General features: G+C 33.7%; 2 protein-coding genes across 4 annotated transcripts; one reads left to right on the top strand and one right to left on the bottom strand.

The window, feature by feature from the left end:
- Positions 1-6,386: 6,386 nt before the first annotated feature.
- LOC111318700 (protein AGENET DOMAIN (AGD)-CONTAINING P1-like) lies at positions 6,387-8,539 on the top strand. The gene is made up of 2 exons (XM_022921575.2): positions 6,387-7,120; positions 8,075-8,539. The coding sequence occupies exons 1-2, from the start codon at positions 6,717-6,719 to the stop codon at positions 8,169-8,171; spliced, it is 501 nt and encodes a 166-aa protein (XP_022777310.1). The 5' UTR covers positions 6,387-6,716; the 3' UTR covers positions 8,172-8,539.
- Positions 8,540-9,684: 1,145 nt separating this feature from the next.
- LOC111318699 (dof zinc finger protein DOF1.5-like) lies at positions 9,685-11,166 on the bottom strand. Of its 3 annotated transcripts, none has more exons than XM_022921574.2 (2): positions 10,494-11,161; positions 9,685-10,168 (listed from the first exon to the last, which is right to left on the bottom strand). In XM_022921574.2, exons 1-2 carry the CDS (start codon positions 10,960-10,962, stop codon positions 10,122-10,124), a joined length of 516 nt encoding a protein of 171 aa, XP_022777309.2. In that variant the 5' UTR covers positions 10,963-11,161; the 3' UTR covers positions 9,685-10,121. The 3 variants fall into 3 exon arrangements, with proteins under 3 accessions (XP_022777309.2, XP_022777308.2, XP_089611944.1); XM_022921573.2 differs by having other exon boundaries at positions 9,685-10,171; positions 10,494-11,160; XM_089755818.1 differs by lacking the exon at positions 9,685-10,168 and having other exon boundaries at positions 10,351-11,166.
- Between the last annotated feature and the right edge of the window lie 1,012 nt (positions 11,167-12,178).

Raw genomic sequence — 12,178 nt, 5'->3', positions numbered from 1 at the left:
TCTTTCAAGCCTTAATCATGCCATCAATCTTTTAAAAAATTTTGGGCTCCCCATATGAACGGTCAAACTAGCTGAGCTTACAGGTTATAAGAGTAAACTGTTTAGCTTCATGCTGTCTCCTTACATTAATCATGCATAACTTGTTGACCCTTATAGACCTAAAAATGGAACATTTGTCTCATCTTCACATTGATACAACATAGGTTTCCTATCCATCCATAGAGCTAACCATTTTATCTGACTAGCTGTAAGCCCTTGTAGCAGATATTTTCATTCATTTTAAGTATTTACTTTTGACCAAGTGCTCTGACAGAATTTTTTAATTGCATTCTGAGTGTAGAAATAAAGTTTGGTAAAAGCACTTTTCTTGTATTCAAAATAGCTCTTCATCCATACAAATAATAAGGGTATGTAGCCCATAAAATGTGCTTTGTCTATTTACCTACAAAAATTCAGAGATCCAATAATTTTTGCCAATATATCTGATGAAAGATTACACCATCTTTCAATTTGCTCAAATAAATCCACCACTTTTATCTCAATGTGTCCTAAAACCTTAGAAAAAATTACCAACCTATATATGGCTAGAGCAAATGCATTCATTCCCTGATAATCATCTGGAAGCTTGATAAAAAATCCCAAAGAACTTCTCATAGAATACTTTTGTGATCTTTTTTCTCTCGAATGTATGAATTTATGACCTCTTTTTCCATTCTTAGCATCTAACCCAACTTTCTGTGACTTTTTGATTTGTGTTTCTTTATGAATATTCTATATGGATATAGTAGATGCATATCTACTAGAGTTGAGTACTTCTCTATTGTTGGTACTAGATCAACCTTATTAAAGATGAAACATCAATAGAAAGGATCCTAAAACTATACCATCACCTCGATAAGTGAGTAGTCAACCTTCACTGATATGAGATATATAATGTGTCCAAACTTCTTACAAAAAACCTCTTATTTTGAAGAGGTTATACTATTCCATATATCTAATAAGCTTTTCAGATTGAAAAGTAAAAGGACTTCTTTTGATGGTGTAGGGACATAACCTAATGGCAAACAGTCTCTCTCTTCTAACTATTTTTTTTATTCCATCCTCACATCTAAAAGAGAGTTACATTTGAACAGTGTAGATGAAGTGCAAACCTAACGTTTCATGAAATCCATGAAGGCTTTTGTTAAAATAGCTTTAGGGTAAGAATACTATGCAATCTGTAAATATGTTTATGAATATGCACAAAAGAGGAAAAAAATGAAAGAAGATAAAAAGATTAGTTAATCACTTCAATAAAACATAAAATAAACATCACATAGCAAATAAGATAACAACATTACCTTGAATTTTAGACTATCTATAAAAGGTGAAAAGACAAGGCTCTATCTATAGTTGGGCTTTTAAGGTTGACTATATACGGTTTAGGTTAATTTTAAAAGGTCTCCAAATTGTTCCTTACATCATGGTCTATTACAGACTAGTAAGATACCTCAATCATCACCCATCATAGGTTACAAATGAAAAGGATTTAATCTGAGTGGGAGTGTTTCATAGGCCCATACAGAGACATGAAATCTCATGAGGGCATAGGTACTTCATTTTTTCCTAAAGGTAAAGCACTAGTGGAAGGCATATGTTATACATATGCAAATGTATGACAAGTATATATATACAATAAATAAATAATCAAGTAAATATAAGCAAGTATACACAAGAAAAATAAACAATAGAGCATATATAAGCAATAAAAAATAATTTCAAACTTATTAAGCAAAGCTTGGATAATAAGAACTCATTTGCTGGCTTTACTCTCAATGTCCCTAGTGGAGTCACCAAACTGTCATAATGTATAAATCCGTGGACTTACCATTAGACATGGTTTAGAAGAGTCACCACCAATCTTTTTTATCTAAATGTGATTGACCACTTGATTGAATTTGATCTACAAAATAGATGTTAGGTTCGGGAGTTGATTATGTATAAGAAAAGTTATAATACCTTCATAATGCACATCCAAAAGATGGTACCAGTTTGATTTCAAATTATCCAAGCTTTGATTATTATTATAATTTTCTCTAAATAATTTAATATTGAAAATTAACCCTAAAATTATCCCAATAGTTTGGTAGCAACCTAGGATAATTCTTTCACCTTAAGAGTATTCATGAAGACTAGTGTCCCACTCTGAAGAGGCTTCGTCATCGGATTATTAATTTTTTCAAAAATATTAATGAAGCCTCCCAATAGTTTGGTAAGGCTCACCTCAAAGCAATCTTCCAATAGTTTAAAGGATAAAAATTATTATTGTCTATTTAAAATTATTTTTTTATTATTTTTTTTGAAAGATTTTTTTTAAGAATTATTTTTTTATTTCTTTATATATTTTTTTGCAATGGAAGTGGCATAAATAACCTTTTTTTTAAGTAAAACCAGAAAATAATAAAAATAGGTTAAAATAAAAAAATAAAATGAAAAAAGAAAAACCTGCGATCGGGTCGGGTTAGAGCGTGGGTATGCACACGGGTTACCGGGTCTACGCGTTGATCCTAGCTTATCTAAAACGATGTTGTTTAGTTACAGTATAAAAGTTAAGTTTTAATGTTTTCCTTCAAAAGCCTCTTCTATTTTCTCTCACTAACCATTTTTTCTCTACCTTTTCTCTAAAAAATCCATCGATAAATTCAACCGAAAATTGAAAATCTCATCGGTTTCTGGGAATGTCATCAAAAAATTCAATCGAAAATTAAAAAATCCATCGATTTCTGTAAAACATGCTGAATTCTGAAAATTTGACCAGAATCTCACTAGAAACTTTAACCTTTGTTAGAAAATTTCATTGAAAAATTTAAAATTCTTCAAAAACCCCAAAACAATTTTAAAAAAATAAAAAAATATAAAAAAAATCCCTAATAGCTCTAAACCTTCCCCGAAGCTCCTGTAACTTTAAATTCACCTTAAAAAACCTAAAATCACACCCATAACTTCAAACTAAACGTTGAATCTCAACTTTCAAATCTCAGAAACCCTTATTGCCAAAATTCTTCTAAACCCTTTTCAAAAAATTTTTCCTCTATGTTTCTCTATAGAAATTAGTCCAATATATAGGCAGCCTTAAGAATGATTTTAGAAAATAGACAGAATGAATCCTAGGCTTGAATTGTAGGATTGCATTTTGTCCATACGAGATTTTAGGTCCAAAATTTTAGCAATCATTGATTGAATTTCACCAAGAGATTCTGATCATAATTCACTCTTTTGCGCACGTGTGGATTGAAACATAAAAGGAAAGCAGTAAAGGAAAAAAAATAAAAAAAATGAAAAATAAAAATAAAATAATAATAATAATAATAAATAATAATAATAATATGATATAATATAGTCAACTTAAAAAACCATCTAATTGAACCTGGGCAAAGATGGGTTTAATTGGGCCTAAATGCCAATGGATTTAATCGGGCCCGAACATCAATGGGCCTAATCAAGCCCGAACGTCAATGGGCTCAAACACAAATGAGCCTAGTTGGGCCTTGACGTTAATGGATCTACTTGGGCCAGGACACAAGCGGGCCCAGTTGGGCCTAGATGTCAATGGGCCTATTTAGGCCTGAACACAAGTGGGTGTCTACAATCCTTATCATTGAGTCTACTTGTCAGTGCAATAATAGCGACCGTCTGTTTCAATTCTTTAACCTGTAAAGCTTTTGTGTTAAAATACGTGACATAGCTTTTCAAAGTTTCATTCCACCCTTCGTGAATTGATATCAAGCTTAAGGTCATTTTCTTTGCTTTTTTACTACTCACTAATCTAGATAGGAATGAGTAGCTGAGCTCTTTGAATATAATGATTGACTTTAGCTTTAGGCTGCTATGCCAATACCAAGTTATGCTTTTTAATAGAATGGCTAGACCTTTGTACATTAGAGCCTTGTCTGCCTCCTACATTATCATGTTAGTTCTATAAAGTTTTAAATAATCAGAGGGTCAGAAGTACCATCGTATGTCTCCAAGGTTGGCATTTTAAATCCTTTAAGAGGCATGGCTCTGTTAATTTCTTCAGTAAAGAGTGAAGTCTCTAGGAACTTGAGCTTATTCTCAAATGCCACTGCCTTCATTTTTAGCACCTCTTTCATGGCTTGCATCTGAGCTTTCAAATCTTTATTCAGTTGAAATGCACGATTTGTTTGTTTAGATTTTTGGGTTGTGGCATGTGTGAAATTATGGCTAAAGCAGTGATGAGTTAGGTTTGTGTGTTTTTCTTCTCTAACAACTGAGGAGGCCTCTGCCTCTTCATAGTTTGGTTGTCTGACATAGGCTTTTCAGTTAGGTGTGATTAAGTTCGTCACTTTTGAAACATGTGGTGGGGTTATAGTTTGGAGCATCTGCTTGATAACTTGTATTTGTTCTGTCAGAGCTTGAAATTGTTTTATAGTCAGTCCCAATTGTGATTGAGCTAGGCAAACAAAATACTGGCTAAGGTGAGTTTTTGTTTCAACCGAAACGAGTGCCTCTCATTCCTTTAGGGGTTTTTTTTTATGGTATTATTTTGTGCTCAACTAATATGGGATCTCTTACCTGGCACGCCAAATGTTGGTGTCGACTAGGGGTGTAAATGATACATTAGTACTCGCAAGCTACTCGGGTTCGATTCGAAAAAAACTCGAATTCGGTTCGATTATTGTCGAGTCGAGCTCGAGCTCGAGTAGCTCGACTTACCGATCGAGCCGAATTCGAGTATTCTTATATCTGACTCGAGTAGCTCGCGAGCCTAATCGAGCTTTTATATTTAAATATATTTTTATTTTTTTTAATTAATAAAATATTTCGAATCCGAGTTCGAGTTCGAGTTCGAGCATGAATAATCGAACTCTTGTCGAGTATACGAATCGAGCTTATTTTTACATATTAATCGAGCTTAATCGAGCGAGCTCGAGTAGCTCGAATTCGATCACGAATCGAGCTCGAGCTTGAAAAATAAAACTCGATCGAGCTCGAGCCGAGTATCGAGCCCGGAGTTGTGAGTCGAGCTCGAGCTCGAGCTTCTCACTACTCGGCTCGGCTCGGCTCGTTTACAGCCCTAGTGTCGACCTCCGACCTAAGGGTATTCTTATAAATATAAAAAAGAATGACATTTAGAGATAAAGGCATGGCATGTTCCCTGTGTTTGCACTCCAACACATAAGTCAGTAAAAATTAGGTAAGCAAGAGGTAGGAAAGAGAAAGAGAAGTGAATGAGATGAACCTGCTTTCATAATGCCTCAGTCTTCATATTTATAGGTAAGCTAAAAAGGATCATAAGAATACAATTAGGATAAGGTCGAGCTAAGATGGTGCTAACCATGTCAACTTAGATTGGTATAAATAACAAAGATACCTTTGATTATCTGCTGAACTTTTTGAAAGGAAAAAAAATTACTATACATTTTTAAACATCAAATGCCCCTAACAATTACATATGGTAAAATTAATCTCTTGTGTAGCCTTTTTCATTGGATACATGAAATTGGATAATCTGGAACTTAAAAATTATTTAGAGCAACATTTATCCGGTTTGTAATTTAACTTTCAATTCCTGAAATATCTCTATATGTATGATTTGAAATTATAAAATTTTAGTAGGGAAATGTTATATACACAAAAGAAAACATACAAATATACCCATAACTGACTTTGTTTTTCAAACCTGACTAAAAAGCCATCATATTGTTTTATTTTTCAAAAATACCATGACAAAACAGTTACGTGTACACAGGTATGCATACTTCTTATATGTATATAACATCGTCCATTGTAGCGATATTTAAATTTGTTATCGGATTACTAATAAATAGATCAGCTGCATAAATGTCAATTGAGTATTAGATCAAATGATATGCATGTTAAATAAAATTTTAAAGATTATAATTTGGAAAAAACTTAAGCGGGTAGTGTCCTAAATTAGATAGATAAGATTTAAGGGATTTAAGGATAGAGTAGAAATTTAAGAAAAAAGAAAAGAAAAGATAAGCTACATAAATCCTAAATTTGACAGAAATTTTATTGAAAGTTTGTAATTTTCCTCTGCTCACTGTACATTGAGATCATGATTATCTTTATTCTACTTTCTGTTCAATTTACTGAAGAATAAATTATTTTAATTTGTGTGATGTAAACATGGTTATCCAACCAGCAAAGAAAGATGAGTTATTATAAAAGAGAATATGGTAATCAAGATTTTTTTTTTCCTGGAAAGTTACTAGTACACATGAAAGAAAGGTTTTGTATTCTTCCATTCTTCAAAGTATACCGTAACAAAAGGAAAATTGATACTAAGTTATTGTATATATAATAAATTTCAGAATCTATTTCCTTCTAAAAATTGAAAAAAATTTTATTTTTTATCTTCCTAAATTAAATGTTGAAACTTTGGATATGGAAATTAACATAGAAGTAGTATACAGTATGAATTTTAGGGGACCGGTGGCAAGCTGTGTGGAATCATAAAAGAATCAATCTAACGGCTGATATTAACGAGTCCTTAAGAAGTGTTAAACGCCTTTAGACCGTTTGTTTTTCATATAAAAACGTCGCTATACAAAGCTTTCAAAATCTGAATTGTCCGTCCCTTCTTGACTCTCTTCCCATTTCAAGAATCATTCTTTAACACCACCCCTTAACCCCTCTTGAAACCTCCTCCACCGCCGCCATCCCTTTTTCTCTTCCTTCAAGGCTCCAAAACAATGAGTTTTAAACACAAAGAACCTGTGGAGATATGCAAGAAGGAAGAAGGGTTCTCAGGCACTTACTACAATGCAACTCTTCTGGCTGCAATAGGAAGGAACAAGTACTTGGTACGTTACGATACACGTTTCACCGACGACGGAACAAGGTACCTTACTGAAGCTGTTGACTCGGATGAAGTCAGGCCTTTGCCCCCAGAAATTTCTTACACCAACTTCGTCGTGTCTGACAGGGTTGACGCCTATGTCAACTTCGCTTGGCGGGTGGGAACTGTTACAAGAAAAGTTGATCCTAACTACTATGTGAAGTTGGATTGTAATGGGAATGAAGAGCATTGTGCTTTCTATAAAGTTAGGCTTCATCTTGAATGGCAAAATGGGAGTTGGTTCTATCCTGGAAGTGGGTATGTTGCTTTCTTTTTCTTATGTTTTATTGACTTCTTGTTAGTCTCTCTATTAGTAACTTTTGCTTTTCTTTCTTTGGGCTTTTTGTCAAAATATTTTTGTTTTTGATCCTTCTTATTGATTGCTTCTTCTTTAAGTATTTATAGATTCCAATTAATGGTTTCTTCTTGCATCTCTTATGGTGACTTTTGACTTGTCTCTCTCTTTCTTTGTTATTTCTAATCGGTTAGAATCTTGGAAGTTTCTATCGACTTTCTTCCTGGAATTTTTGTTCCAAAGGGTGCACTGTTAAGATTCTTTTCAATTATTTTGCATTACATGTTCTGCTTTGATCAGAGTCTTACTGTTGCTTTAAATAGCACACAGTTTCAGTTTTAGGTAACAATAAAATTGCCTATGCTGGTCCTGAAAATTTTTGAATGCTCAAACAAAACGTCAACTTCTTTAATCTACTCTAGTCAACGGGTCAACTAGGATTATTGATTTTCAATTTTTCAGCATTGGATTCCATTCTTAGTGGGAATTCTTTAGTACGTTTCTTTTCTGAGAATATGCACCCATTCCAACGACATACCCCAACCACCCCCATATCAAGTAGGCCTTTCCCTTCAATAACCGGACTAATACTGTCAGTAAGCAACCTAATTCTGGGATGCACAACGTGTTTGGTTTCATTTGCAGCCCAACCCAACTCAAATGTTACCGCATCTGCATCATCAAACCAAATATGTATATCTTAGCTAAGACAATAGATTATTGAATGTAGTTGGACATGTGGCCAAGTATAAAAAATTCCCTGCAATAAGGGATTGCTTTAATGTTTTTATCTGAGAGGTCTATGACTTAAACATGAATTTGTATGTATTATCACTCTGTTTCCACTACAATGAGGTATGACTCATGAGGAATTTTTGTATTTAGTCTAATTTATATCTGTTCATTCGTTTTATCAGATCTCAAAGCAACCAAGCAAGCACATCAGCACAAGGGGGTCAGCCTGCAAAAGATGGCAACCAAGCAAACACAGGACATCAGGGGGGTCCAGCCTAAAAATGAGGATGACCAACCAAATTCAGGCCAAGGACGGGACTAGTCTAGAACTCTAGATGCCACCACTGAACATCTGTTCCTTTCTTTCTTTCTTTCTTTTCTTTTTTACTTTCAACCCCGACAGGCTGATAGTAGAACAAAGTAGATAGAAAACATTGCTGATAAGTTTGTTTTGCAACTTTATGGCACAAAATGGGCGAGCTTTCATTAGTTTAGATATTGGTTTACAGTAGCATTTAACTGTATCATTAGTTACTGAGCTGTGAAACCATTCTAATTTGTTCCCTTGAGATGACACATTAGCATGAATTGTATATACTTCTTTGTCGTGGTTCATATGTTCTTCGCCAGCTTTATCTAAAACATGAAAATCTTGTGGGGATTTTGATAGAGGGAAACAGCACTACATTCTTACATTCCACATTCAATTTATTTCCTATATGTTTGCCTCTTGTGCTTTAGGGAATTATATCTCCTCAACTGAAATCTCGACCTCTATTTATTGTAGTACCCAGTCATTTTCTACATACGCTGTTTTGTGTTGTTGTTGTTTACATAGCATCATTGATCACTTGAATCTACAATTCTCACACTTTTTAGTGTTCATTCATTGTATTTAAATACAGATACTCGATTGGCCAAAAAAAAAAAAATTACAGATACTCGATAACCACTTACAAAGAATTTAGGATTTCATCCATGCACTTGGCAGGAATCTTGTCACAAAATGTCATTTTCAAAATGAAATTTATTTGACAAAACAGATTTGAAGAAGAGTAAAGGACTGTGTAGGAAGCCTTCCCATGGAATATTATTCTTGTTCTTTCGGAAGTTATATACTCATTCACTGCACTACTTTAAACTTAAAGATGCCCTTACCAGTTTCAACATTCAGTACGAAGGCATCTGTTTTTTCTGTTTTCATCCCTGAGGCAAAAGGGAAGACAGAAAACAAAGAAGGAACACCAAACTTCAATATTGTTAAACAGTTATATTCAGCTTGCCAACATTATAACCAGCAGTTCAAACTAGATAATTGGGATGAATATGAAAGCAACAGGCTTCATTTTGGGTTCAATCTTTTTAGTAATTACAAATTTATATATAGGTACAAAAGAGGGATCAAATAAGAGTTGTCGCCAATCAAGTCAGTTGAGATAGTGATACTTTTTGGAGTGCTGGTGTCTTTTTGGGACTAGAGGCTCATGATCCTTTTCTTGGGCGAAAAAAAAGAAGATGAGTTAAGCTATGCCGCTGAATACTACTGTATATGACATCGACTTACAGTTGACAAAACTCAAGCCAAGTTGTTCATTTCCAACACTGAATAATATCAAGAATAAGCATTGATTCTTCAAGAAATGAACAATCCTTCTTTTCATCTCAAATGGAAAAAAAAATTTTCAAATTTAATTTGTGAAAAAATCCAACTTAAAATCAAATTTTTTAAAAAATGAACCTATTATATGTCAAGGTTAAGGTCCATACCCCAAACTTCATCAAGCAGCAGTCAAACAAAAGAAAAGGAAGATTTCTTCTTATACTTTTTTTTCTACTCAAAATATTGAATTTACTAGATGAATTATATACAACTGTTTTTTTTTTACAATGAGTAATAGTATATTCACATCACAAGACTCTCCTTGATTGAAGACCCATTGACATCACAGGACTCTCCAGAGTTCAAAATATTCACATTCTCGATGAATATGAACTAATGCGATTAGAATTCTTCCAGGGTTTTGCTCCAAAGTCTCGACGTTATACATAAAATCGTAGCAGTTTCATTCCATTTACCTACGCGAACCATGCATCAACCCTTCGTCCGATGAATATTTGCCATCCAATTTATAGCACACGCATAATCAAAGATGATACTGATGATGATGATGATGATTCCGCATCGATCCATATCACTTGATCAACGTTGCCGGTGATCTCAAATTTTGATTAGGTAAACTGTATCATGGACTCCTTATCGGTAGGTTGATTTTGGCCTACTGACATACCACATGAACCCCCATGATCAGCTAATTAATTAGAATTTCAATACAAGATTCGACTAAACAATTTTGAAACACTGACCCCTAATCTACATCTAATTTAATCCAAATTAATTTTTTTCACGCATTTTTAAATTCCCACCATATAATAATTAATAGTAACATTAGAAGACTAATTAATCAAAGACCAGCCTGTATTTGCATTAGTCAATATTAATCCATTCAAATTTTTTAATCTTTGTTGAAACTTTCGCAATCCAAAGGAAAAAAAATGACAAGATAAGAAATACGATTATTGAGGATCAATAAGGTTGACCACCTGAACAGCTTATCCGCCTCCGCTTCATTGGGAAAACTTGCCGGAAACCACCATTAGCGGCCGCTACATGCCACTCATCCAACGCAATCCCCTCCAACTCAAACTGGTGCACCCCACTAGACCCATCATACAAACACCCTTCGGGGAAACCACCAAGACCACTACCCGGTGGCTTGGCTTTCCGGCGACCAGCACCCACCGGAACGTTCCGAAGGGCTCCACCTGCCGTCCAATACCTCTGGCAACCTTTACAGAAATGTCTAGGCTGGTTAACGTTGTAGTTATTGAAGTAACAAAATTTGGTCTCCATGCTCTTGCATCTAGGGCAAGGTATGATCTTGTCTGGTCTCTTATCCGCTGTTTGATGATCAGTTTTGTTTTGTTCTTCTTTTACTTGCTGTCTTCCATGCAACGTAATTATTGTTCCAAATAGCTTGATCCCTTGCCCTTCTTGGTTAGCCATGGCCATTAATTAGATCGTGAGAGAGATCAGACAAAAGACAGTGACAGAGACAGAATCAGAGACGGGAGACGATAGATCAGATAAGAGAGTTTCTTTGGTTTAGGGCGAAAGGGTGTTTGAGAGTGGTTATATATATATATATTTGGGGAAAAGGAAAATGAAAAGAAAAAAGTGCTATGAACTGAAAGAGAAAAGAAGGGCATGAGAAGGGAGTAGCCGCCAACGCCCAGAACCAGGTGGGTGGCGTGGAAAAGCTAATAATGAGCTTTTTGTCCACATCATTACTCCACGTCACCAATATTCAAGATATAAAAAAGTCCAAAAGTGGGTCCCAATCTAGGTAGGTTTGCGCACAAAGTGTCAAGGTGATCGAGAATTTTGAGAGATAAAGTTTTGGTTCTTAATGGAAACGGGGTTTTTTCTATAATATTCTATTACTATTTAAAGGGTAAACAAAAAAAGAGATATATATATTTATATAAAGGTAAAAACTTCCTGCTTTGGGTTTGAAAATCTATAATTCTTTTTTATTGTTTTCTTTTCATTATCTCTTTTCTAAGATTATATAAATCCAAAGAAAAAGAGACAATAGCTAAAGAAAGAGAGAAAAAAAAATGGAATTCCCATACTAGTTGCATGAAATTGATGCATGAAATGATGGATCACTTTGATAAAGAGAAAAACTATGTTGATTTAAAAAAAAAAAAAAAAGAATAAGAACTTGGTTCTCTTCAAGAATTTTCTTTTTCCTTTTTTTTTTTTTTTACTATGAGCGATACTATAGGGCTGCAATTGTGCTAAAATTTGGGTTCAAATTAATGGTAATTAAAAATTTTTCCCCTTTCAAAAAAATTTATATTAACTTTTATATATTTTAAAATTATTAAATAATAAATATGATAAAAAACTAAAAGTTCAACATTTTATTAATTAATATCACAACTGTAAATAAAAAACACTTTATATTGTGATCATTAAAAAAAAAAGTGAAAGTTACTTTTAGATGCTTTAAATTAATTAATCTCATGTCCAATTAGATTCCACCAATAAGCTAACTTGCTTCTATGCATCATCACTTGACATTAAAAAAAAAAATTATAAAAAGACAAAAGAATGGGTCATAATTTCATAACATAAAAATTTTTCATATCAATCCTTAAAGTTGGATACAAATTAATTAATAATTATATATGGAATTGCAATTCCTTTTTGCTTTCATGCA

Source organism: Durio zibethinus, chromosome 26 (genome assembly GCF_047325235.1).
Source record: "Durio zibethinus cultivar Kanyao isolate XHJ-2024 chromosome 26, ASM4732523v1, whole genome shotgun sequence".
Lineage (NCBI taxonomy): Eukaryota > Viridiplantae > Streptophyta > Magnoliopsida > Malvales > Malvaceae > Durio > Durio zibethinus.
This window is presented reverse-complemented; position numbering and strand designations above follow the sequence as displayed.

Bases quoted from the DNA above. Each gene is read 5' to 3' on its own strand.
- LOC111318700 (XM_022921575.2), top strand. From the start codon at position 6,717: ATGAGTTTTAAACACAAAGAACCTGTGGAGATATGCAAGAAGGAAGAA. The intron at 7,121-8,074 runs GTATGTTGCTTT...TCGTTTTATCAG, and splicing joins TGGTTCTATCCTGGAAGTGG to ATCTCAAAGCAACCAAGCAA.
- LOC111318699 (XM_022921573.2), bottom strand. From the start codon at position 10,962: ATGGCCATGGCTAACCAAGAAGGGCAAGGGATCAAGCTATTTGGAACA. The intron at 10,172-10,493 runs GTGGTCAACCTT...GTGGTATGTCAG, and splicing joins GAGGCGGATAAGCTGTTCAG to TAGGCCAAAATCAACCTACC.